General features: G+C 46.9%; 1 protein-coding gene across 5 annotated transcripts in view; it reads left to right on the forward strand.

Moving 5' to 3' along the window:
* The window catches only part of LOC135898265 (RNA binding protein fox-1 homolog 3-like), a 571,669-nt gene that overhangs the window by 432,247 nt on the left and 112,397 nt on the right, over positions 1–27,025 (forward strand). For 4 of the 5 annotated variants that reach the window (XM_065427120.2, XM_065427119.2, XM_070524467.1 and 1 more), the window contains one exon: positions 8,189–8,305. The exons of the other annotated variant lie outside the window; for it this stretch is intronic. In XM_065427120.2, the coding sequence (XP_065283192.1) occupies positions 8,189–8,305 (117 nt within the window). The remainder of the gene's footprint in view (positions 1–8,188; positions 8,306–27,025) is intronic. 5 annotated transcript variants of the gene reach the window in all.

Consider the following 27,025-nt stretch of genomic DNA (forward strand, 5'->3'; position numbering starts at 1 on the left):
GCGTCGTTGATGAAGGTGCGTTATAGAAGAAATGCCGATACCATTATAACTATATTTGATAGTGAAAGTAATGCAAACCTCGCGTAGGGAACCGTGGTATACATATCCGAGTTGCACGTACCAGTACAACCATGTTTACCATAATACATTTACTTCACCCATGTCTGAACGGCCACGGGCTTATTCCCGCACCGCCACATTGTATACTTGTTGGCTGTGCAAGTGGGACGAGTGAAAAGAACGCGCTCGCAGCTATTTGGTCGCGGTCGTTTTCCAGATGGCAAGACTACAGTTGCGACTCCACTGATTTCCTTTGTGAGCGAGTTAGAGAAAAAAAAAACATGAGATTGACCCGACTCCTCCATTTATTGCGGGAAAACGTGCAAGTATAGATTACACGTCTAACATGTAGAATATGTCAACCTTACTTTGTGTGCAACACAGGATGCGTCAAAAACCGAAAAGAAATCCAAAGACAAGTGTCACCGGAGTTCCGTGACATCCGAGGTCTTAGGCTGCCGCCCGATCTTGAAGGCCATGCTGTGACGTCGTAGATAGTTTGTGGCAACGTCTTGCCGACGCTATTTCGGAATTTCCTATTCCAACGAATTAACATTAAGCTTTTCCGCACTTTTTCTGCGCAGCAAAATTGCTAAGTACAGGAACATGTATAAAAAACTGTGACGTTGCCTCGACGCAATCGGCACCGCTGCTTCGGCGCGAAATGTAACGCGGGAAGACGCGGCCTTTGTAGCTTCCACTAAGTGTCCACTCTTCCAGACGAAAGGGCAAACAAAAAGACAGTTGTGGCAAGGTTGGTGACATCTATGAATCGTTCTCAATATCATAGTGGATAAAACAGCATGTTTAGAAACAGTGGTCTATTAAGGGTAACCTGTTTTACGTGGCCCCGCGTCGTCAAAGGTCTGACATCACTCTGACAGCAAAGACAGCATGTCGGTGTTACCGCACAGCACTAGTGCTTGCAAAAAACACCAAAGCACGTGTCTATTCCGCAAACTTTCTTTTCATGCGGTAGGATTTGCCGTAGTGCATAAAGCATAAAAGAAAGTTAACTAAAAGCTTCCAACTCTGCGTCGTCCAAGAACTGCAGCAGTGTGTTTGCAAACTTATCCATATATGTGACAGCTTTCATGCCGCCTGTTTGCGCAGCTGTGATTGTGTTTACCGGCCACAACATCAGAAAAAGAAAGTCCTCGAAAAAGTAAGCGTCATTTGCCCGCATCAAGAATGGAGAGGCCGAGGATGTTACTTATGGGTCAAATCACGCGCCCTACTTTCACCGATAAGTGATCTGTAATGTTTGGTGCGCGTACTCAAAAGTTATCCGTTCCGCTCGATTAACTTTTCCCGAAACCCCCGTAGCCCTCGCGTCGTCTTTAAGAAAAAGCGGCGGCGGAATGGCGCTTCACCGCCGTAAGGGAGACGAGCTAAATTAAGCGCGTCGCCGATAGTCTCGATGCCGCAATACGCATGCACGCGACGGGGCACTGACTACACTCTACGTCACGCCTCGTGTGTCCGCCCCTTTGTACCCACGGCTGGAATCGCGTAGTCTCGCATTTCCCTCTTCTTTCCGGCCGATCCACTTACGGGCAGTGCAGCTCATTTCGCCGCCGCACCGCGATTTCCGCCCCCCTCAAATTGTTTTCTGCGGCCAGATGTGCCTCCTAAATCGGCGAGCGTTACTCGACGGCACCGCTTCGGAGCGTGCTCAGCCGTAAGTCATTCTGCGTGCAATATGCGCCGCCACCGCGTGCTTCCTCCGACCAAAACCGTGCACTGCCGTGGACGCTGTTCGAGCTACGCTTTAAGCCGCTGATTAGCAGAAATCGGGGCCGAGTCTCGACGGCGCTTTTCATCACGTACGTGCGAGCCGCGCGAATTCTAGTCTGCGTGTGCTGACGCACCTTGTTCTACGTAGCATCTACACTTACGTAAATAGGGCACTTGCATAGTGTTACCTTGTATCTACACCGATATGACACTGCATAAGTTCATCGCATCATCAAGGCAAACATTTCCAACAAAGAAGCTTCGCAGCCGCAGTTCCACGCAGTGCGTGGGTGATCAGCACACTTGTTACTGCGAAGCATTTCTCAGTGCAGGTCACGTGGATATAGCGTGTCTCACGATGCGTGTTAGAGCGGATGAAATTCGCTCCAAAAAACTTGCGTTGTGGATCTTGATTAGTTGTAATAGCCAAAGCAGGTTACGGGGCACATTTACGCCGACGAGGAAGTACGTTTACAGAATTGCTGACGACATTTTTGCGAGTACTTAAGCGCCGCTACGTGGCACTTTCCACGCTATATTTAACGAACCGTTATTGTCGATTACCGCCCCTGGTAACTGCCGTATGCGCTTATTATAGCGTAATGGAAATGCGTTGCTGGCAGATGCCATAAGGCAGCACAAGTTTAACGGCACGCGAAAACGGCTGTTTCTCCGACGCCAGGCAGTTTGCAGGGTATGGGAATGTGTGAACGTTGCTTCAACGTCCCTCCGTCTTTTGATCGCCCGACGCGAGCTGTCACTTTCCCAATGCTGTACGTCTTGCTTAAGACAGTGTGCGCTGTTCTTGCAACACCTCTGAACGCGGCGCTCATCACGGCAATGGAGCTTGTAGAACGTAGAAAACACAGACGAGATTTCCCGTCGTCGTCTGCTACGACCCCCGCGGCCGTTACGCATGCGTCGTATGCGACCGCAGATTCTCTCGAGAACCGCCATACTATTGTTTTCCGGCTTGTTCCAGCGCGTTACGGCCCATTTCACTCGGCTATGCATCCGTTTGTAGCGAGTCCTCTACTCTTCCGCGCATTCTTCACACAATAATCACGAATGTAATTTTTTCACCCTCAAGATATGCTCTCGAGATGTCGTTCTCTCCCGCCTCGCTTTCCGTGTCGTCTGCTGTATTAGTATTATTTCTTTCGCTTTCTTGGCTCGGGAAGCGATGATTCACGCCTTCTGTCCACTTATTTGCCCTTACTCCGTTTCTTCGAGGGCCATCGCGATCGCAAGTGGATACTGGGACGAACGCACCTGGAACGACACCAAATTACACCCTTCCTCGTGCTTCGATTTCTTTATTTTTTTTTTTCATTATATTGCCTTTTGTTTTCCTTACCAAGCAAACTTTCCAGTGACCGTAGGTTCAGAAGGTTGGGGTGGCAACCGCGTCGCCATTTCCTTAACGCGACACCAGGGGGCGACGCTGAGGGTTTTTTTTTTCTTTTTTTTTATTTCGTCGTCGGTTTGCTTGACTCTCAGGCACACTCGGGTGCCATGTTCGTGCTGCGCCGCGTTCTGGAAGGACTGTCGTGTATTCTCGAATTTCGTGATGGTCTTTTTATTATTGGTATTTTTATTAAGGGGGAATTGGCGTATTTCATTTAGATTTTTTGGGTCTTCACAGCTTGCGAAGCGCCCTCTTAGCCTGTAACTTCCGTTTATTTTTCCTTGTCCTTTTTTTTCAGTTGTATTTGCGCCTTTTTCATTTTCACCTCACACTTGAGTCTACTTTGCAGACTGCGTAATCGCGAGCTCGTTCCTCTTTTCTCGTTTTTAAAAAAAAGTTCGGCTTGGCAGCGTATGCTTGAAAGAAGACAGATGCCCGCGCACGACGGGTGCGATATTGAGCCCGCACGCTCTCACTTTGTCCATTATCGTTTCTCTCTCGGCGTCCTTCTTGACGCCGCAGCTCTCGGACGTTTTCGGACTTAATCAATCACTCCAGCTTTATTATAGAGTCGGGCGGCCATAGCGCGATTCGCACCTCGTGTTCCGGGAAACTCGAAGCGTCAGCAACAGCGTCGAGTGCCTCGAGCACATAGTGAGCGTATCCAGGAAGAAAAAGAAAGAAAGAAACGGTGCGCGTGGAAGCGTTATTTGTCCTATAAATCTTCGACGCACTGCGGTATTGTCGTTGAAGTTACTATTGCGCTTACATTCCCAGTCTGTAACTGATACGGCGCATATCTGTAGCACAATGCATCGCTTTGCCTTTCTTTGTTGTTGTTGTTGTTGTTTTTTTGTGCGGGAATGTTCGAAATTCGGGTATAGGAATCGAATAGTCCTTCCTAGTTTACTGGTACTCGATTCGAGAAACCACTATTCTAAACTGTGGAATATTCGTTGCAGTTCGAATATAAGGGGACATAAGCGAGCGTCGGGAGAGAAGCGGCGTCTCTGATTCTGCTGCACGAAAGCCGCGATCGTTGCGCTGAGCCACCAGTTCCTGAACGGGCCAACTAATTCTTGCTCAATAATTTCCAGTCGTCCATTCAATGCGCGCAGCTTTTAGGCAGCCTACGAATTTCTCGCCTTGGCTTAGGCAAAACATTTCATTTCTTGTTTTCTGTCTCGCCGTGTTTGCTTGTCTTCAAAACGATTTCCGACGCTCTAGCATCGCACTAACGCAGCGCTGGATGTGCTTTTGGTGATGCGGCGTTTCCCTCTTTCACTGCCGTCGCTTTCGTGTTGAGCCAGGTAGCCGCACGCGGTTTGTTTCTTGGAAGCGAACGGCTTTGTCTGGTCGGCCGTTTTCGTGGCGGTGCTCTCTCGCGCAACCGAGTTGCGTGCAGGGCGTCGCTACGGACGAGCGTGCTCGGGCCTCTGAGCGAAGGGGCGGCGGCTGCTCGAGAGGGGACCGTGCACTGGCGAGCCCAGGGGTTTGTTCAGTAGTGTGCCCGGCGCATTACAAGATGAACGCCAGTTAGCACTATTTCTCGCTATGCATTCTTTTTCTTTCTTTTTCGCCTTGGCAGAAACTCGGGATAGACCTCGACGCCAGCCGATCAACCGCCTATTGGTAAAGCTGTTTGTACGGAGTAACGTGCTGCGATAAAATATTGCTTTGTCTGCAACATCCTGGGCGATCCTGATTAGCTGTTTCGGGCGATGAACCACGACCAGTTTTCGTAAACGTACGCCTGATTAGATGAGGCCGCACTATGATGCACCGCTTGCGGTGAAATTCCGTTACCAAAAAGCAAAATTCTCGAGCGCAGCTTATTCAGGCGAGGCGCAAAACAGTGGCGGAGAACTTATTTTATTTTACGTAAACTGTGGCGGGTCGTCAAAGGCGCGTCTGTTCTTCGCTTGAATTCGTTAATATTTCTAGACTTGGTCTTCCGTGTCTGCGAAAGATATATGGCGAACCGCGGTATTCACGCTCAGCCGAACATTATTGCACTCCAGAAACATTCGCAAGCCCTTGGCGACAAGCTGGCCCTGCTCGTTTCTCTGCACTTTCTCCTTTATTATTTCTCTTTGTTTTTATTTTCGTGCGTGTGCATTACGCCTCAAGCTATACAATTTGTTTCCACCGTCAAAATGAAAGACGTGCAGTCATCGAAGGCAGCACGAGAAACTTCGCGTCGCTAAAACGCGCGTGTCATTGCAAGAAGTGCGCTTTTTAGAAAAAAAATGTGCACCTATTTTGGTTAATCTGGTGCCCAAACAACAACCATCATCCGCGTTGCGTGCATTTCCTTTCTGAAAAGAAAGCAGCGAGTGGCGTTGAGTGTTAAATAATGAAAAGGTAAATTAATTTTAAAGTGTAACGGAACCGCTTAGCGACACTTTCGTCTGCGGTGAAGGGAACCTTGAGATTCAGTTTCGTAATTAAGTCACAATTGTTGGTAGCTAGAGTCGCTATTATGGGGCCCTCAGTTACATGTGAGCGTAATTACTTCGTTTAAACGAAGCAAGTTAGGGCTTTGTTTGGCCCCTCCGTTCGTCCTGTATGCATTCGCGCTTCGGAGCTGACGACTAAAGTAAATTTGGAAGCTTGTAGCCTCTAACGTGGGCTTCCTTTCGCAGTAAAGTATTTGCATCCTTGAGGTGGCGTCGAATGCGCCGCTCAATCAAAGGCGTTAGCACAGACGAGTCGTTTCAAAGAGAGCAAGTAGAGGAGTGCTTCCATTGCCGTGAGCACCTCAACTCAAGTTTGAGTGCAAAGTTAGAACGTGTACGGAGCAGGAGAATACCTTGCACTCGCTTTCATTAGTGTCTCAGCATTCGGTTTGGTTTTTGATGTTGAATGGAAAAAAAAATAATGACAACCTTTCTACTATGTGTGGGCATGACTCAAGCGAGCCAACGGAGAGCGCGTTTCACGTCGTGTGTTTCGAGCGTCCTGATCGCTTCATCGTAGCCTTTGGAATGTTCGATGGCTACGCTTGTGGTGCGCACACGGTCGCGTTGGGTGACTTTGTTTGCCTGCATAGCACGATCGATTACTTTATGTGCTGTCGCGGGACAGCGATGTGCTGTCGCGTGATATCGAACGCTGAGGCATAATAGCAGCCAGACGGCTTGTTAGCTTTCGTTGCTGCAACAGGACATTGCTGCTGTTATAGGCATGCTTAATGGTGAATTCTGGGCTATAGAGGAGACATCAAACGATGGAAAAGAACTCGATATATAGTAATGCGGTATGAGCATGTTTGCTAACGCGCGTGGGGTTCTGTGGTCTTGGCTGTGTTCTGGCTTTTCTGCGTGGTTCGCTAACACTCTAGTGTGCGCCACTGGCGCAGACGTGACACTAAAACTCGCTACCACGCGTTGGCGGCGTACGCAGTCGTGGTTTGATGATGATGATGATGATCATGATTGTTATGATGATGCATGAAATCTGCACAGTGTGTCTCGGCCTTTCTGCGTATTCTTTTTTTTTGTATGTGGTTTTTGGTTTGCTGACACGTTTTACCATCACCGCAAGAATGTAACGGGTTACTAGTGCCTGCGGAACTTGTTGGGTCATCATGGCTGCCTCACACCACCCTACTAGTCATACACACACGCGCGACACCGTCGTTCATCTGTCCATAGTGTTTTGGCCTTGCTGCTGCGATGTCCCTTTCTTTGCTGTAGCCAAGCCTTGCCGTGATGTAGCACTTCTTGGTGCATAGCTACATTGTTTGTTCTTTGTGTTTCTTTTGTTTGTGCATTTAGCTCATAGACCAATGTGGTCGGATGCGTGTGCAGTTGTATGTCTCTATCCGCAGTTCTTGCGACGCCTTGCAGCGGTCACCGCTGTAGCTCTGGACACGCTTTGCCCGTAGCCTAGCTCTCTAGCGTACCCACCTGTCGTTATTTTAGGCTTTAGTTGTCAGCTTAAAACTTTCCTCTCGATGTAGAAACAGGATGTGACGTCATGACATCACCGCAAGAGGAACCGAGACGACGAATAAATTCAATTTCTGTACAAAGAGTCTTGAGTGAACCATGGTTGAGATCATGTGCTGTTTCGGTATTCTATGAGCTGTTTATTTTATTCCCTGCCAAATTATAACACTGCAAAACTTGCCGCATTTGTGGCGTGCTACTTTTCAGCATCTTTCCTAACTTGTATTTGTTGACTCATCCTGACATAGCAAGAAAGCGACAGAAATGTGGCTAGGTGGCACGCGGTTCCTCACGTGCTACTCCTGCAGGCCCAGTTTTTTTTAAAGGTCCGTATTGGCGGCGTTTTCGCCAGTGTGTGACGCGAAAGCTAAACGCGAGCCTCGGAGATCGGGGGATCCCCGGGCGACAGCGGGCGTACGTCCGCTTCCTTGATTTCACTCAAAAGTTCAGGGGGCGTCGTTGTTGCGGGATTGTTGCCATGTGCGGGACTTCCGTGAATGATGTGCGTAACATAGTTGAACGATGCAGCAAGGATATGTAAGATGGTTACTTTCAAAACGAAGAGAAATTTGACGACTTTAGTATCCGCCTAGTGTCAAGAGACGGCTTCAGCAAAGCTGAATGCCTTCTACTAGCCTTAGACGCAGTAGTTACTGAAAACGCATGGACATTGAAATCAGCTCGCTTGTGACAGCTTCTGATGACGAATGGCTGGATTTCACTTATTTGCCGGCGTGAACGTGTTTACAGCAACGTAAACAGTCCCATAATAATACTTTTTAAAAAAATTTTTGAGAGTCGTCCGAAACAAGAACAATCAAGTGTTACAAGCGTTAAGCCACATTCAGCGATTGTGACGTCATAAGCATTTTTTACTCTTGGCAGGAGGATACAGCTCACAAGCTCGAGGCGAGCACATGATCTCAAGCGTGTTTGTGTGAAAAAGAAAAAGTGAGGGAGAGGAGAGTGGAATTGAAGCAAGCGTTTCTTTTGTCTGTGTGTGTTGTGTGCTTGACTTGCTCATTTGCAGATCGTGAAACAGAAACTGTCGGCCGATGCTGGCGCAGCCGCGCGCATGCGCATTGCTTACCTCGAGCAACCAGGCACTCTCGAAGCCAGGGACATCACCGGCACAGCCGTCGACAAAGTGCGTATATGACACACATGACACATGAGCGACAAACGTCGGAGAGAATAATAGCGTTACATGAGTGACCGCTGAGTGTGTCGATCGACCTCTGTTGTGGCCGGCGAGCAGTTCGACGGCCCGCCTCGCAACCGAGCCGCGTACCACTGCGCTGTGCAGCGCCGTGGGCGGAAGCGGCGCGCGGTTCGCGTTCCCTCGACAGGTCCGGCACCTTTTGGACTTCGGAGGCTGCGGCCATGCGTTCCGGCCACGTCTCGGTGGCTGTGTCTCGCTCTGCTGCCGAGTCGTGGATTCGACTCCCTGCAACGGTGGCCGCATTTCATTGGGAGCGGAGTGCAAAAAGTATCAACCGCCGGCTGAACAATTGCGTTGCGGCCAGCATATTTGTCCATGTCTTTTTGTTCTTTTCACTAACACAAATAATAAAAATCAACAAGTGATCGTTTACTTATATTTAGGTGCACGTTCTAAAACAACCTAACGTGGTCAAAATTAATTGGAGGCCTTCCGTTACGGCGTGTGTCGCAGTCCGTGTTGTACTTTGGGACATTAAGCCCTGTCATTTCCTTGTCAGTCAGGCGCTCGGTCAGTCTCCCACAGTATTGCCGTACTTCCTTGGCGGGTGTCACTGAGGCCAGAAAGTTGGTGAATGTTCGCTAAATTTTGTTTGAAAGTCGCTAATATTGTCGCTAGAACCGTCGAGTGAGTTTTAGATAACGTAGTCGTTTTGGAGCATTGTAATATAAGCTAAGATGGCACGAATCATTTACCGAAGCTTTCCTCATTTGTCTATAGCGTCGGTGTAGGGGAGGACTATACAAGTAAGTTTACCGGCAAGTTTTATATATGGCTTTTATTATACTAATATACGTAAAAATGGCTAAATGGCTAATAAATCTGATATCTTTCGTGCACCTTCATATCGCAACGTTATAAATACACGACCATTAAGAAAAACGGCTAACGTGATTTTAAGAAACTTGGGCCACATTATTCCGCATAGTTTTGTAGCTCTTGTTAACTAGCCGATTGCGACGGCGTAATCTTGATGTGTGTTAAACACTATAATTTCGCCCTCTTTATCCCCCTGAAAGCTGTGTCGATTTGTCTAAAATCCATGAGAGACAGAAGCGATGTGTGCATTTTCGTCTGAACGAGTCTGGCCGCTCCGATATGTACGTCTTAACTGTCGATCTCTCTGATTATGCTTTAACTGCGTTTTAAATCTCATCAAACATCTTGTTGCAGTTAGTTTATGTAAATTAAGTTTACTGCTTCGGTTTCAAACGTTCTCCACTCGGACGTATACTAATAGCGATAACTGCGCAATCCGCAGCGGTAAAGACCTTGCACATCGGTTTTCCATATATATATATATATATATATATATATATATATATATATATATATATATATATATATATATATATATATATATATATATATATATGTATATATATATATATATATGGCGGTGGCAGCCGTAGCTTTCATCGTTATCACAGAGATCATGCTCCGTACAGCAAATGTGGGTTTTTACCCGTAGTTTTTGAATTATAAATTGCGTGGTAGAAAGTAATTTTCGAAGCAACTTTTCTAACCTCGAAGTCACTAAAATGGCAATACTGGCCTCCCAATGTTCGAGCACTACAGAGTTTCCAAACACCCAAGCTGACCTGTGCGGGCGGTACAGGGGCCGGAGTACAGTGATAAGGAAGCACCGCTCTCAAGGTGAATGAATGAATTCTGGCGTTCTACGTGCCAAAACCACGATTTGATTATGGCACGCTGTAGTGGGGGACTCCGGATTAATTTTGACCACCGGGGGATCTTCGGGCGTTTTTTGCATTTCGCCCCCATGGAAATTCATGCAGCCGCCGCGGCCGGAAGTCGATTTCGCAACCTCGTGCTTAGCAGCGCAACACCAAAGCCGCTAAGCCACCACGGCGTGTTACAAAAATCGCTCCTGGACCACTATATATATACTGGATGTATCTTATTTTTTAGAAGGTCCAAATTAAAAGAAAACATTATCAGTAGCAGATAGCACAATTCTAACCCTTTATCTAAATTACTCGATGAGGCGGCCATTGGTCCTGCTAGAAATCAAAGAACCTAATTACCATAACCTTATTTTGTTTAATTGTTTTACGGCACATATTTAAATGTACGACTGAGTGACCGAATCAAAAGCCCCTGCGGACTTTCTCTCCTTCTAATCTTTCCGTCCCCTTTCCCCAGTGTATGGTAGCCAACCGGGCTCAGTCCTGGTTAACCTCCCTACGTTTCATTTATCACTTGCTCTCTCTCTCTCTCTATAGCCGGCGAGTCCACAAGGCGTATCCACTAGGAACGAATTATCTGGATGGCGCCAGTTTCGATATAACAATGTTGAATGTTTTGCGGTGAGATGCATTTGAGTTCCAGTTACTTTTTTTTAAAGTAAACGCTCTTTTCTGTATTGAAGCACAATAGTAACTGGAACACCAATGCATTTCATCGCAAACGTTGAGAATTAATATCTCGAAACTGGTGCAGTCCAGAGAATTCGTTCCAAGCTTTGCGAGCTGACCGGCTATAATTCGTAGGCTTAAATATGTGCCGTAATATAATTAAATAACAAGCTAGTTGGGGTAATTACTTTAATTATTAATTAGGCACTTTGATTTCTCGTAGAAGTAATGGCCGCCTCACCGAGTATTCTAAATCGGGGGCTAGAATTGTGCTATCTACCATGAGCAATATTTAAAAATTTTGTACCTTCTAAAAAAAAAAACGCGCACCTGGCATATATAGACTTGCGGATGAAGAACCGCATCGCGGTCGTTAACCTCTCGGCGCACGAAGCCGTCTTTGTGAGAAACAAAACGTGCGGAACAAGCACCAGATTTTGCGTCGAAAACGGAAGCATTTGCCGTGACAAAGGCTCGTCTGTCCAGAGAGGACTGTGGTGCGTTTCTGGTTTTAATAATGTACAATTACGGCAATTAGGAATAAATATACGGGTGTCGCAATTCTGTTTGAGGTCGGCGTGTTTTTACTATCGGGTGCTGCACGACCAGACACCAACTTGTAGACTGGCACGACACCCGTCTCGTTGGTGGCTTTCGCATAACGGGTGTCCACTTCGTGGTTTCGTCAAATGTTGTCAGGGAAAGTCGGTATTTTTTATGCGTTGACAGTGGTTCCTGTTATCTGTCAGCGCCTAATTACCGCACCCTGTAACGGCCAAACACTGCAGTTTTTATCGAGAAGAAATTAGAACTACTTGTTCGCTTTTATTTCTGGCCACGGGGAGTACGATTGCCCACACATAAAAAAAAGAACAATGGGTTTTTTACTTTTCTTTTTTTTTTTACTTAAAGTCCCTTTAATATATAGTAGGTAATTAATTAGTGATTGGTTTGCTGAGCCGCCTAGAACCAAGGAGCAGGGACAAGCTCACTCCACCGTATCAAAAACGCTGCTGTCGGTTATGCGCCAAGTCTGCCTCGCTTAAGTCAGAATTTTTGAGGTATCAAACTCAGCCTAGCGTACGCGATAGGTTGGGCATTATAGGGATAAACTTCAATGTGCACGTGCTTGCCGTTTCTTTCGTGACAGAAGTAAATAAAAATTGAAAAGAAGAACAGAACGCCGGCCAAGAAGGAGTGGTTGGTAAGATGTAGACGGGAAACAGGTAAACCTGGTACACGTAAAAAAGCTCAAGAAAGAAATGTTTCCTGGCGTGGTATACACAATGCCCTTCGCAAGTGGCGGCTACATTATCACCACGGATGCGGCAATATTGAAGGGCGCCTGACATAACAGGTTAATGATGTTAAAAAGAATAATACGCCGCGGAACACGGGCGAGCTCCTAATGATGAGATTGACTGAGGCAAGGCTTCCGTAATGGCCGAGTAAATCAACTCGGTATCGCGACAATAAATCTCGGTAGTCTCTGTCTATATAGACTACTATACTGAATCGCATTCTGGGGTCGTCTGAGCCAAAACCACGATCTGGTTATGAGGCACGCCGTAAACGTTTTAATTTTGACCACCTGGGCCTGCTTGACGTCCAAGTGAGTTTAACTGCGCGAGCGTTCGTGCCCGCCGTCGAGGTGCGGCGTCCGCAGGCTGAGCAGCGCAGGCACCCGCCGGGCTGCCGTGTTTCGCCGGCACGCGATGGGTGGGGCAAGTGCGAGCAGAGGAATCCTTAGCTAGGCCTAGCTAGGCCGAGTACGTGGGCACGTAGAAATCGTTTTTTCTCGGCAGCCATTTGACGAGTTTTGCAGCATTTGAAGGAAAACATAAAAAAAAATCATGACTGACGGAAGTGGATATCTGATTTAGGCCGTCCATTATTTTATGAAAAGTGTTGAAAATCGCAAATATCTTCAAACTCACCAATTTTGTGGCAATTTTCGTAAACTAATTCAAGCCCTAAATGGAAATTCCATTTCAGAAAGTCACTAAAATTTAGGTTTCTCTCACAAATTCAACAAATTTCATTAAAATCGGCGCAGGGGTTATCTCAATCAGCAATGCATTTCTACGTTTTACGTGTATTTGAATAAGCGTCATTGTAGTTTCGCCTCAGCAAAATTTTCCTCGTAAGACGAAGCTCTTACTTTGCATGTCGGATATAAATGCGAGGGAACGGAGACGTTGTTTTTCTAGGCAACCACTTCACCATTTTATGTTTGCTGCATTTACAAGAAGTAAATATCCAGTGCCTGAAGCAAACTTCTTTCTTTATAACATTTCAAATTTATTTAAAAACATTTCTTAAACTCGCAAAATTCGAGAAAAACACAACTATCGTGTGTACAACTATGTAACTCAACAATGAAGAAGAGATTTCACAATTCTGTGAATTGCACTTAATGACGCATCTAAAGCGGTCGAAACCACGCACCGCTCCGAACTACACCGCTAATTTGTAAGTCGGGCTTTCGCACCACCCTCGTAAACGTTGTAAGACTTTCCGGTTATATGTAAATTTAGATTCAGTGGTGGTCCAACTGCGCTATTTGCACCATTTTGCTACAATTCGACTTGCCTGCGTCCATGCACTCAAGTGTCATTTGTGCCAACGGCAATGTAATGTTTTCAGCAGGGTTATGCAACTACTTTCAACGACCTATTTTACGGACGCCCGAATTTTCGGACGTGCCCGATCATTCGAGCGCCTTCGCGGCACCGCCACGGTACACCATAGAGTCAGTGTCTGAAATTTCGGATGCAAATGCCGTTCGCCGTCCTATTCTCCGCACTTTTCGCCATGACCGCTGGTCCAAAACGGCATTGATCGAAGCCAACGCCGCCGCCATTTTGATAACTTCGCTGCCTCGAACAGGCGTTCACGCGCGCAGATCCGCTGGCAGCCGTATAGCCAAGATCGCAGCAACGCTAAGCCTAGCTACTTCGACGTTCGCTACCAAGCTTCTTGCGGTTCGGTGCCGTGTTTTTCATTAAAATAATTCGCCACTGTTAGCAATGGCACCGAGTCCGCCTTTATAATCCTCGCAAATGGCTTCGAAACTCAAAAAGCACGACGCGTTGCATAATGTCGGTTCCCGAAAGTTAGCTTCGCCTCGATATAGCAGGGTTAAACGGTGAAGCATACGCGAAGTACTGCGGTGAAGCATATCAAGAGTAGAAAGCGGCAATTGTCACGGGACACAGTATGCATTCCTTAATTATACACGCGCGCACCGGCCGCCTCCTGTCACAGTACGAGCACCGATACACGTGACAATTGTGCTGGCAGGCCTTTAGAACTATTTCGGACGTGCCTGTGGCAACATGAGCCCTTGGGGGCAGTAAAAGGTAGTCCTTCGAAGGGTCAGTCGGGTATCAGCGACAAAAGTTACGGCTTTACGCCATATCGACTCGTATCTATTCGCAGAGGCCACAGGACACACGGGATGCCAACAAACCGCATCGCAACGAAAGCCAGTGTACGGAATGGCACGAACGTTGTTCTCCACCGCCATTACCATCTTTGCGACACACCTCACGGAGACATCGCCGTTCATAGAGGCAGAGTCTCTTGTCGAGCTTCTAGCATTGTTATTGGGCGTAATACACATTTCGTCTAGTGCGGTACAGCATATCAAAGCACATCTGTCATTTGGAATGCACATGAGACATTTGCCATCACTCTTTGTCTTGTTCCTTACGGCGCGAAATGTCCTAGCTCATTTGTAATTTTATGTCTGTCTTGCGCCCAGGCGCATATCCTTGTTCTCGTTAGGCTCCAAAATTTTATGTAATTCTTTACAAAATAAAGTTCTTTTCCTACCCAAACAGATATGCTTGTAACATACCGTGCATGGTATACCTTCCGTTGGAAGGCTAGCTTAACTGGCCGCTGTTAGCTTTGCGTCTTGCTTCACTCTTGAGCAGCACTTATTGACTGCACAGTAATAGCAGTCTTCCCTAAATGGCTACAGACTACTGCTGTACTACTCCAAGTGTTCCAAAAGACAAATTTTCCTGCTCCAGAACTGCTCCAAAATGCTGGTGTGGCCGCTGCTGAACTACTCCAGAACGACATTTTTCCTGCCTAAAAAGCGTTCTAAATACTAAACAGGCTGGACCACCACTGGTATATCAAGTTTGTGCACTTTAGATGCTCTCACAAATGCAGTTTGCAATAACAGAGTCGCGATATCTGTTTTTCAGCTAAGTCGCGGATACTTAAACTTCGTGCTTCTTTCCTATTGCTTCATTTTTTTAGAATTACCAATATTTTATTTATTTATTTATTTATTTATTTATTTATTTATTTATTTATTTATTTATTTATTTACAATACATTTCAGGGCCATTGAAGAGCTTTGAGTAAGGGGGGCAGCAGTAATTATATGACAGAAAAATAGCAAAGTGCAACATCGTTATACAATATTAACACGCAACCAATTCAAGTTATCACGGAATGTTTCACTATTAGTGATGGATCTGTAAATCTAGGATTTCTGTAAAGGATTTCAGGACCCGAGTCGAAATGCGGCTTTATTTCTGCGTTCAGATAGGTGGCACCGGAGTTGGCCCCAAGCTAAAGGTTCCTCCTAAGCGTTTCGATCAGTTTATGTTCTTTTAACAAGGCTTTTTGTACAGAAGTCGAAACATCTAATACTGATGAACGACATCTCTTTTTTGGTCGGCGTCCTCCTTTCCCTGGAGACATCAATTAGAAGTCCGATTGCCTGCATCGCCGCAAGAGGCGAATGGGCCTGCTCGATCCACTCTGTAGGGTAGCACTGTACACCCGAGCAAGTATGCTCCGGCATTATGCGATGATGTCGTACCCTGCCCTACCAATAAGGTAAAACGCGAGTTTGCCTTTTGTTTGTGCTGACAGTACTTACAGCAAATAAACTATTGCCCAGTCATAGATAAATGGGTAGTTTTGCTGATTGAGTTAACGAGATAAAGAAAAAAATGTCACACACAAAAAAAGTTTACAATCTTTGGGACGTCTCCTGTCCCCAAACAATAGTTGTCTTATGTCTTGTTCGCGTTTTCTTTCTTGAATACTCTGCGTGGCTACTTCCTTGTCAAGAATGCTGTGTCACGATCATAGCGGACATACCGTTCGTGACTTGGAAGTTCCGGGCGCCCAGCGTTGAACAAAGGAAAGGTGCACAACATATAGATGACGATTATTGTTTGCGGACAAGATACGCACCATGACGTGTAAACTTTCTCTAAAGCGCCGATCCGATATGAATGCGACATGAACAGTTCAGGCGTGAGTAACCTGTGAATGGCCGAGTTCCCCCTCGTACGCTATTGATGTCGCCGCGCTGTCGTAGCGAATGTTTCGCGTGTGGTGTAACGTGGGCCTTTTGTTAAAAGGAGGAGACGACTAGTCGGGACCAGAACGTAGCCGTAACCGCAGTGAAATGTACATGCAGCCATCATAATAAACCGAGAGTGTCTCCAGCGTAAACATATCTTAATATATTGGGGCAAGTGCACGAATTAAAGAGGTGTTCAACTGCAGATCTTATTCTGGGCACGAAATATCCTTAATGCACTGCAGTTTCGTTGAAGCTCGAAACACCTAGAGCAGTTTGGAGGCAAAATTGATTACTCCTCCTATCCTTTATCCCGATCGCTGTTTCGGTGACCGATATAAGCTGGTACAACAACATCGTAGCTAAATGGCCAGACCTTCGTGTAGTTGTCGCTGCTTATACAGCTCCGTCGACTATCAGTCTCTCGCATGTTCGTAAGAACCAGTGGTTGCCAAATGCAGGGAAAACAAGAGAGATACATTTTCATGGTACAGTCACGACGTACAGTACAGCCGTCTGCTGCTACCGAGAATGATTGCATTAGAAAAAGCCGGGCAATACATGGCACGAAAGCAGGCAGTGCGCGGGGAGTCCCTCAAGGCAGATGAAGGGACGGATGAGAATGTAGAGGGAACCGAGTCAATCGGCACTCACTGTGATGTCGATGCTAGGCTGGAAAAAATGGAAGCATTCCAGGAAGATCTTGTCAATTAAGTCGAAGAGCTCAAAATGAGCTAAATAGGGAGTGTGATGCATTTAAGGTAGTGGAAAAGAGACTTGCAGCAGCCGAGGAAAAGCTGAACAGGGCCGCCATTGTGAACGAGAATGGTCATGACAATGGAACGCAGTCCCCCGACGTGACCGGAGAGGGAGTGCCAGCACAGTACGTGGAATGCGTAAAACGTGGTGAGGGGTTAGCTGCAAGGAGCGGCACCAACCTTGAGGCCGCCACGCGGAAAAAGCAGAAACGCATGGGTCACTTGTCAAGTCCGAATCACGCAGAAAATGACAAAGTGAAGCAGGGAGAGGTAGGAGTGGGTGAAATGGTGATTGTCGCCGGTGACTCAACCCGGGTGGGTGCTCAGAAGCAATTGTGGAGAGGGTGAAAGGCGATAAAAGAGTGGCGGTAGGGACATTTCCGGGGCGGACGCTGGGTTCTGTCATGAAGCGAGCAAAAACAAAGCTCGCGGAAAATGCCCCCGTGCGCATTCTTGTCATAGTAGCAGGTGGGCTAAATGACGTCCTAAACAGGAAAGGGACAGGACTAGCCCAACGCTTGGCGAAGGGGGTGAACGACTTGCGCGAGCTGTCCCCTCAGGTGCAGATCGTGGTGTGCACGGTGCCGGAGGTGCCTGTGCGTGACAGTCACATACAAATAGCAGTAGCGGCTGCTAATGAGGCGATATGGCAAATGAGCCGAGAGAAAGGCTTCGAGGTTGTCGAAGTAAAAACGGAAGTGAGGAGGTGTGGTGGTTTTTAACGAGACGAGATCCACTTCAATTACAGGCTTGCACGACAAGTGGGCTGGCGGCTTCCTGGTCGCGCTGTTGCTTTATTAAGGGGCCCACGAGTGCTCAGAAGGCCAGAGTGGGCAGTAATGAAGAAGGTTTCCTAAAGGAACCTCAATATATCATCGCCGTCAATAACAGAAAAAGGAGGAAAGCAATAAAGAGAGCTCGTCATGCAATAGGCTACGTAAACATGCAGGGCTGCAGAAGAAAAGTGAGCAGAGATTGAGGAGCAGTTAAATAAAGAAAAAAATAGGGGTGTATGCGGTTGCAGAAACACACCTTAGAGACTCGGAAGAGCCGCCAGTGATTGGGAATTGTTTGGGAAGGGTGCAACAGAACTAAGTCGGAAACAAAAGAAGGGAGAGTCGGAATGCTCATCCATCAGGTAGCCAAACGGAAAAGAGTGAATTCGCAATGTCAGGAGCATCTTTGGTTATCAGATACAATCAGTGGGAAAAAAAACTTGGCTTGGCGTTACGTATTTGCGGACCGGAAATAATTGCACAGAGAAGAATAAAGAGTGAGTGGAATGCATAAGCGCTGATATTAAGGGTTTCGGGAATGGTGCTGAAATTATCCTATTAGGTGACATGAATGCCCACACACAGGATCTAGATGGCTATACCGACAACAACGGGTAGTCAATGCTAGACTTTTGTGAGCAACATAACCTCGTTATCGTGAATACAGGACCTAAGTGTGAATGGGAGATCACGTGAGAAGTGGGAAACCGGCGATCAGCCATTGATTACTGTCTGATGACAGAATGAATTCATGATAAGTTGAGAGAAATGGTCATTGATGAGGAAGGGTATAGCAGCATAGTAAATGACCATAAACGCATCATTTTCAAAATGGGATATGTAGTTGAGAAAGAGAGTAAGGAGTGCAAAATGGCCAGTCCAAATTTGAACGCTGAACAAATAACAAATATAGTCACTAAAGTCGAAGAACAATTTGGCAAATGGCCAAATAAACAGTGAGAATATAGTGAGCTCTTAAGTGTAATAACGACAGAAATACGGAAAGAGAAACAACATGTTCATTGTAAAGGAAAAAAAAAAACCGGAAAGCTGGCGGAACAGGGAGATACCGGAAGCTATCGGTGAACGACAGAAAACATCCCGAGAGCACAGGCAGGCAAAGATGGTGCAGTTGCCGCATGATGAAGTAGCCAGTAAAGGGGAAGTATACCAGGAGAAAAAGTCTACGGTTCAAGTGCTAATGCAAGTAAAATTAAAAGCTGAAAGTGAACCTTGGTTGTCAGATATGCGCGAGAAAAAGAAGGCCGCACCTAGAATATTTTGGAACCGCATAAAATTTTTAGGCAGGAAGTCAACAACAATACAACAACATATTCAAGACGAAGATGAAAACAGACTGGAAGGAGAAGCGGCAATAAATTACATCCGAAAAATAACAGCCGAATCTTTCCAAAGCAATGACGAGGTTGTATGTGAAGAAAAAAAGAGCATGAAAGAGAACCAGATGTAAAAGGAGCTGTTGCTGACAAATTTCAACTGGAACAAAGCCGAAGAGAAAATTCCTAAGCGCATAGCCACAGCGCTAGACGAGGTTCCCGTTAGGCTGATTAATGTACTATTACCAAAAAGTAAGGAAGCTCTGGTGAAAACAGTGGAAAAAACTTTAAAAGATAGATGAATACCAGACAGTTGGCGACAAAGTAGAATGAATTTAATTTATAAAGGTAAGGGGGAGAAAGATAGAATTCACTCGTATAGACCGTTGACGATTACATAGGTAATATACAGGCTAGCAATGCAGGCAACCAAATTAAAGCTGCAAGCATGGGCAGAGAATAATGGCATTTTGGGAGAACTTCAGTATGGCTTCAGAATAGGTAGGCGTTTAGGTGATAACTTATTTGTTCTTACTCAGTGTATCGAAATATCAAAAGTAGAAAGCAGACCGTTATATGTGGCCTTTTTAGACATTACAGGAGCCTTTGACAACGTAGACCGAAACATTTTGTGGAATATTCTGGAAGGAGAAGGTTTAGGTGGCGATTGTCTACAGCTTTTCAGAGAAATTTAACTAGAAAATACCCTTTGCGCTGAATGGGAATGGATGAGGAGCAAGGAGAAAGTTGGTATCAACAAGGGACTGAGGCAGGGGTGCCCTTTATCCCCACTGCTGTTTATGACGTACATGATGTGAGGATGGATAAGGCGCTAGAAGGAAGTAATATCGGCTTTAATCTCTCGTACAAACAGGCTTCCAGGTTTATTTTATGCGGACGACATTATGTTGCTAGCTCACAAGCAAAATTATTTGCAACGTCTGGCTAATATTTTTGGACAGGAAGGCAAAAATTTAGGTTTGAAATTTAGTGTTAGAAAATCAGGTGTTATGGTATTCAATGAAAACAGTGAACAGACAGTGGCAATACAGGGCCAAGAAATACCTCGGGTAAGAGAATATAAATACCTTGGTATATGGATAAACGAAGGCAATAGATATATGGAAACATAGGAAAAAACAATAACAGTGAGGGGCAGGAGAAATGCAGCCATAATGAAGCACAAGGCGCTATGGGGACAGAATAAGGTACAAGGTGCTCCGAGGTATCTGAAAAGGTGTAATGATTCCAGGACTTACTTTTGGAAATGTGGTTGTTTGCTTTAAATCAGGGGTACAATCATGACTCGATAGGAACCAAAGGTCAGTGGGACGCCTCTCATTGGGCGCTCGCGGAAAGATTACGAATGAAGCTGTGCAGGGTGATATGGGCTGGACTAGTTTTGAAATTCGGGAAGTTCGCAGTAAAATTGAGTATGAAGAACGACTGAGGAATATGGAAGAAAGTAAATAGGCTGGAAGAGTGTTGAGGTATCTGTACATGAAAAACATTGATTCACAGTGGAGGAAAATAACTAGGAAGCTTACCAGCAAGTATGCGGCCTGTAGGGTGGGCAGCACAGCAACAAAGAACGTCAAGCAGAAAGTCAGAGCGGCTGAAATAATCTCATGGGTGGCGGAAATGGAAAAGAAACCTGCCATGAGTAACTACTTAAGAGGAAAAAACGAAATCAGGAAAGAAACACTTTATGATAACTCAAAGGTAAGCTGATTACTTTTCGAAGCGAGATCGGGATGCCTTAGAACACGCACCCATAAAGCGAGATATAAAAAGGAAGAAGAAGCATGTGCTTGGCTGCGGTAAAGCTAGGGAAACTACGGAGCATGTTTTATTGGAATGTGAAGGGGTCTGCCCAGCGGTCGATTTAGGCAGCACTGGCCGCCTTGAAGCCCTTGGGTTCAGCGAGAGCAGTGGAAAAGTAAACATGTCCGCAATAGGGATTAGTAAGAGGCGATTGGACGATTGGTGGAAGAAAAGTAGGGAAACGACAAAAAACGGAGACGTACAAAAACAAAGTTCGCAATAGGGGATAAGAAAATTTGGTTGTGGGAATTCATAGTGTTAATTTTTCTTGTTTAAACTAGGGAGGACATTAGACAGTATAATAGCAAGAGCTTGGTGGCGTAACCCACCGCCCTGTTCCTAAAGGGGACGATCATAACATCCATACATCCATCCAACGCAGAGGAACTTCGCGCGGGCATTGCTTCATCGTTGCTTGCACGTGCGCCGACTTGGAGGCGTGTGCTCGCGCTCACTGCACGCATCGGCGCGAAATTAGGCTTAGTGTGCAGCGGTAGAACGTTCATATGCGCCTTCGTTTGAAAGCTCTGCATTTTTGTCGAATAATGATTGAGCCAGAAAGCGAAAGCAGAACTTTGCTGAGTTTATACTGAGCACGTCGTCCGCTATCGGGAAAGGGTAGCCAGAAGGCGCTCAATGGCGGCGCGGTCACGTGTTGAAAGATGGCAGCGCCCATGCAGCGAAGCTGTAAGCGGTCTATAGATAACCCGCACTCTTTCCGTTAAACGATTATAGTTTGTCCTAAACAATGCTAATTTCAATCCCCAAGTAATGTGAGGCCTATATTTTTCATCGTTCTGGCGTAAAATTTATATGTGCCAACAATGGATTTCAGCAAGTCCAGGTGTCATATTCCAGCGTGTATAGCATGACGCTGAATGCTGACGTGTATTACCGTCCCTACAAGTCTTGGTACCGTCGATGCTACCTTCAGAGTTAACAAAAAGTAACCAAACATAAAACTCTGCGCGGCTCTTCTCGTTATTTAAAAAGTATTATAGTGGTACTATACAAAACGTCAAAATTGACATCATACCAAGGTTACCGTGCCCTTGGGTGCTGCCTACACAACTACTTCTTCTTCGTGGGCACTCAAACCCACGACCTGTGGTGGGAGTCGAACCCTCGACCTTTGGTGGGTATCCAACCCACGACCTTTGGTGCGAATGAGGGCGAAGTTAATTAAACACGGTTAACTAATATAGAGTTAATTAATGCACTCGAACTCACGACCTCTGGTTTAACTAGGGCGACGTTGCTTAATACAGTGTTAAGGTAGCTTTAATTAAGTCACTCGAACCTACGACCTTTAGTGGGAGAAAACAAGCAATAAAAAGTAAAAACGCATTTGAATGAGAATGTCAATTAATTTAATGGATGTCTCTTGAGGCTTTCGCCTTCACCCTCTTTGAGGGTGAAGGCGAAAGTGACTAAAGTGACGAATACTAAAGTGACTGATTTTCTTTTTTTTTATGCAAGCTGCGCACTCTTGTCTTCAACCTGTATAGCTGCATGCCGGCGGCGAACAGGCACAGGCAACTCTGCTTGTTCCGGGTTAGAGACGAACGTGGATGAGCGCGCCCACATTTGGGGCTTCTTCGTCAAACCTGCTCAGGTGAAGGACGGCGCAGTGTAAACAGCGACGAACTCGGAGGGACGCCACGGCTTGTCGTTCGCTCTACAACCAAGCGTGTGTAATTCCCGCGGCATATACGTTCAATCCTCTCAATCAAACTTAGCGTTGGCAAACAGCACCGCCCAATATACGCGAGCCTTGTTCGTCTGTTCCTGTCCGTCTTCGTCGTCTGCACGTCTCTCGCTACGCTCGGTAATTAGTTTCAGTTTGATGCACCGCTCCGGCCGAGGCGGTCGGGTTATCCTGTGGAAACAGCCGAGGGCGAGCCGCCATTCGAGCAACACGAGCAGCAACAGCTCCCGGAGCATGTCGTCGTCGTCCGTTGCCGGTCGGCGCAGCGCCGCCATCTCCTTAGCGTACGCGCACCGCCGTCCGAAATGAGATTTTCCCTGGCTCCCCCGTTTCTTCGCAATCAAGTTTCCGTCTGCTTCGGCGCTCGGGCGGTGGCCGCTGCCGCCACGTTAGACGTAGCCGTCTCCTCCCTCTTCTTTGTCCCCCCTGTCGGTAGTATGCACAGGCCGACGAACGACAGAGCGTCCCGAACGCTTCGCTCTTTCTCGGACGGTCGAATGTCATCTCATCCTGCCAGCGCCACGGCGGGGCGCGTGGTTCTCTATTAAGGCAGGCCGACGTTACGTGCCCTTCCTCGCTTGCGCGCGTGCGTCTGTGCGTCGCCGCTGCAGAACGGCGATAGTAGCGGCGACGAACGCGGGCGGCGTTTGGCTGACGTTGCGCGGAACGGACGCTGTTTCCTGGCGCGGAGATCCCTGGAAGAAAAGGCCTAAAAGCGACTGATGGGACGGGGACCTTGGGACTAACCTATAGCGTGTAAGTCGAGCGTGTAAAACATACTGCCGTATATTTCTTGCCGAAGCCGTGCAGCGTTATGGACGCCCAAGACTCCGATACAACGCGTTGCTCCGCGGCTTCGTGCGCACCTTTACACCTATACATCACCGTCTGCTGTCGTGAACATCGAACAGACGACGCTCCATCTACGTGGCGTGTCAATCCGTGTGTGCGCTGGGCGGTATGAATGGACAGGGAACAAACACTGTGAAACGTTGGCAATGTTTACTTTTTTTGGCGTGCTCTCCTCACCGCGTCAAAGCGTCTCGCAGCTTCGACATCCCTGCACACTTTTAGGACGAGGAGAGTATGACCTGCGCGTCTCTTCCTAATGAAAAAGCGTGAAGATTGGCGGGCGTGTGGCCGGCGCTTTCGTAGCCGCACAGCCATGGTATATGTATACACGCGCGTTCAGTGTATACTTTGCCCTACGCCGCGCGCCTGGGTGTTGGCGGCTCTCTATCTGCGCATTGTCTGGTTTATAGCTCTACCACTAAGGCCGGGAGTTCGTCGTGTTATTTTGTGCAGGGCGCGGCAGCAGGCTTGCACGTCGCGAGGTCTAGCATGACGAGGCGAGCGCGGTGCGCCGTCCTTGCGCGGCGGTTGTTTATGCGAGCAAACACGGCGCAGACTGCAGAGCTGCCAAACGATGTAGCATACGACGGCAACGCCCTGCGCCGCACCGTCGTCTGCATCAAAGGTGAGAAAGCGCCAAAGCAGACGACAGGTAATGAAAGTTACCGCTTTCGTCTTTTCTTGTTGGGATATTTTTTTGACGCCACATCTGCGTAGAATGGAAGTTTGCTATCGAGCGCCGTTATGTTACAGGCATTGGAAAGAGAGAGAGAGATAGAGGAAAGGCGAAATGCAGGGAAGTTAACCAGAGGGGAAGATCCGGTTTGCTACCCTACGCTGGGGAAAGAGGGGAGGGGGAGGTAAAGTGATAATATAGTAGAGATAAAGAAAGAACCGGAGTTGTTCAACAACCCCGGTCATGACCGGGGTTGTTGGAGAAATATGGGAGAGGCCTTTGCCCTGCAGTGGGCGTAACCAGGCTGCTGCTGCTGCTGCTGCTGCTGCTGCTGATGATGATGATGATGAAAGAAAGAAAGAAAGGAGCACAGACATACAATCACAATTGGTTACTGTCGCCGCACACTGTCACCGCACAGCACCGTAGCACTTGCAGCACTATGAACATCTGTTCATGCTACAGCCGCTTGTCCAATTCTTTAGCCCTTAAATATTGCAACAGTGCTCTCGTCGCCCTCTGCTGCGATGGCTTGTAATGGCGGCAATTTAATATAACTTCCTCTGTTAGAGGTCTTCGGTCAAAGCGCCCTATAGCGTTTGCGAGCGATCGTCTCTGTAAATTATAACGAGTACAGTCACAGAGAAGGTGCTGAAGAGTCTCCTCGTTACCACAGTTATCACACGAGGCGTCGTCGGCACATCTGATTTGGAAAGCAAAAGACTTGGTGAACGCCACCCCTAGCCATATTCGACAAAGCAGGGTAGCTTCGCGACGGCAGAGTCCAGTTAGAATGCATAGGCGTAGAGAAAAGTCTAGGTTGTGCAGCCGGTTGTTTTGAAAACTTTCTGCATTCCATATGGAGAACATGAACATGAACATGAAGGCATTGGAGCTTTGTACAAAAGCGTCTGAAAGGTCAAATTTAAAAACGATTCGCCCCAGCCGCAGGATAACACAATTACTAGAGCTCAATAAAGTTTTCACTCGCTCACTCGCCCAGTAGTCTCACCTCATCAGCTTGCATCTTTGTAACGTTGTACACGTGGGGTGGCCTCTGTCGCAAACAGATAGTGTGTGTCTCGCAAAGAGATACGATAGTTGCGAGCATGTTTGCTCACACTATCTGCGACTGCGGCTATACCGTGCTTCAAAAGAAGAAACGATGCGCTTGCGCCAAGATTAGAAGTTCGACGAATAGCCGTGGGGCCTGTTTCACTAAAGTAAACAGCAGGGGAAGTACGAACCTGCGGCCTCTTAAAGGCAAAGTACATTTTACTTCTCGATCGTAGTGCTCGTTTGCTCATTGCTTCTTTGGAAACTCGTCGCAGGAGGCGATGACATGAATTAGGCAGCTCTTCGAGTATATTCTTTTGTGGTAGAGAAGTGTGAGCGCAAGTGTAATGTTACTTTTGTGGAAGCCCTTTACTTGCCGCGAATATTGCCAGTCACCGGTGCAATGCGTCAGGTGATAGAGTGAAAAACATTATTCATGCAGTAGCCTACCTAGAAAAAGTTATGGCCAAAAATATCATGTGAACGTATGTGGAAGCCATATAAAATCTAATATACTCCAATATACTATCATGTATTGAGTTATTGACATTGGAGTTACAGTGCAATTTTTTTTATCTCGTTAGGGCGGCCGTGTCAGGAGCCGAACCCTGCACCTCTGTACTGCAAACGCGCTGAGAGGAGCCGCTGTTGATTTCTGATCGCGCAGCGCTTCTCAAAGAAAAGAAATTTGTCCCAACGACGGGGATGACAATGAGGCAGGGTGGACGAGGGTCATGGTACGCGTGCAAAAACTGCATTAAGGAAGCTCCTTGGCGTAATCTATACCGATGGCAAGTAAAATCGAAATGATGGAAAAAAATTTGTTCGAACAACTGAGAGTTACGGTGTGGGGCATTCACTGCACTTTTAGCGATGTGAATCATTCTTTCAGTACCCCTGAGGCGAGCAACATTCCTCCTCCTTCAGTAATGCAGGAAAACCACTTTACTATCGAGCTACGAGCTGTGTCTACACCAAGTTTAGAAAAGTGTTACGAAATTATTACGCAGTTTTAGTGTTGCGGACTGAGAAGCACTTCCTGACATCGCGGCAAAGCACTGCGGAAATTTTGCGCGGCCTCCTAAATTTGGAACCGTGTCGTCCATACAACACGCGAGATGATGTCGGAGACCAATGCTTTAGCCCCTATTACATTTGGACATATGACTTTCGCGGAAGCTACATGTAGCATCGTTTTGGGTTGTGCAAGGCTTGCCAGATGGACCAAACTGTTGCATACGCGAACGTGTGTGTGACGCCATCAGCAAGGCGACGGCGACCGCATCACGACTCATTTTTTGTACTCCGGTGAAGCAATGTTAAGCCTGTTCATTTGCAACCTCGGCCGATACCGAAGGTGATACAATACGGGAGAAATATGTCAATGAATTCACTGAATGACGGGCGTTCAAACACAAGAAAGAATAAAAAGGGCAACACACAATAGTTGGCGCTTGCGTTCTCGCACCTTCGTGTGCGCGCCTGCCTGTCAGTACCGCTAACTTCTGCCATCTTTCTAAACGTGCGCTCGTTCTAAGCTTTATATGCGGGAAACTGGCGCAGAAAATGAAATATTTACGGCCACTTGAGAAACAGCTCTGAAGACAATGGCCCCCTTTTACTCCTAATTTGCTTCACCTTCTAACATTTCTGTAAAGTTGCGAAGCTGACTTAAGTGAACCGGTCATGCGATTCCTAGTATACCTCTGGCACGCGCGCACTCTTCAACGCATGTCTCGATCTGAAACGAATTAAGCTAGTGCGCGTTCACAGCGGCGACTGAGACAGTGACGTTCGCAAATGGTCGCTTTGGTCGAAAAGCGACCAATTTCGTAAAGTCGCTCACTGGCTGATGGTTTAGTTCCGCGACTGGAGTCGCAATGCTAAGGAGGAGGAAAATACCGTTAAGAATGGGTAGACTCAAGGCACTTAACTGACTGAC

The sequence above is a fragment of the Dermacentor albipictus genome, chromosome 8 (assembly GCF_038994185.2).
Source record: "Dermacentor albipictus isolate Rhodes 1998 colony chromosome 8, USDA_Dalb.pri_finalv2, whole genome shotgun sequence".
In the NCBI taxonomy this organism is placed as follows: Eukaryota; Metazoa; Arthropoda; class Arachnida; order Ixodida; family Ixodidae; genus Dermacentor; species Dermacentor albipictus.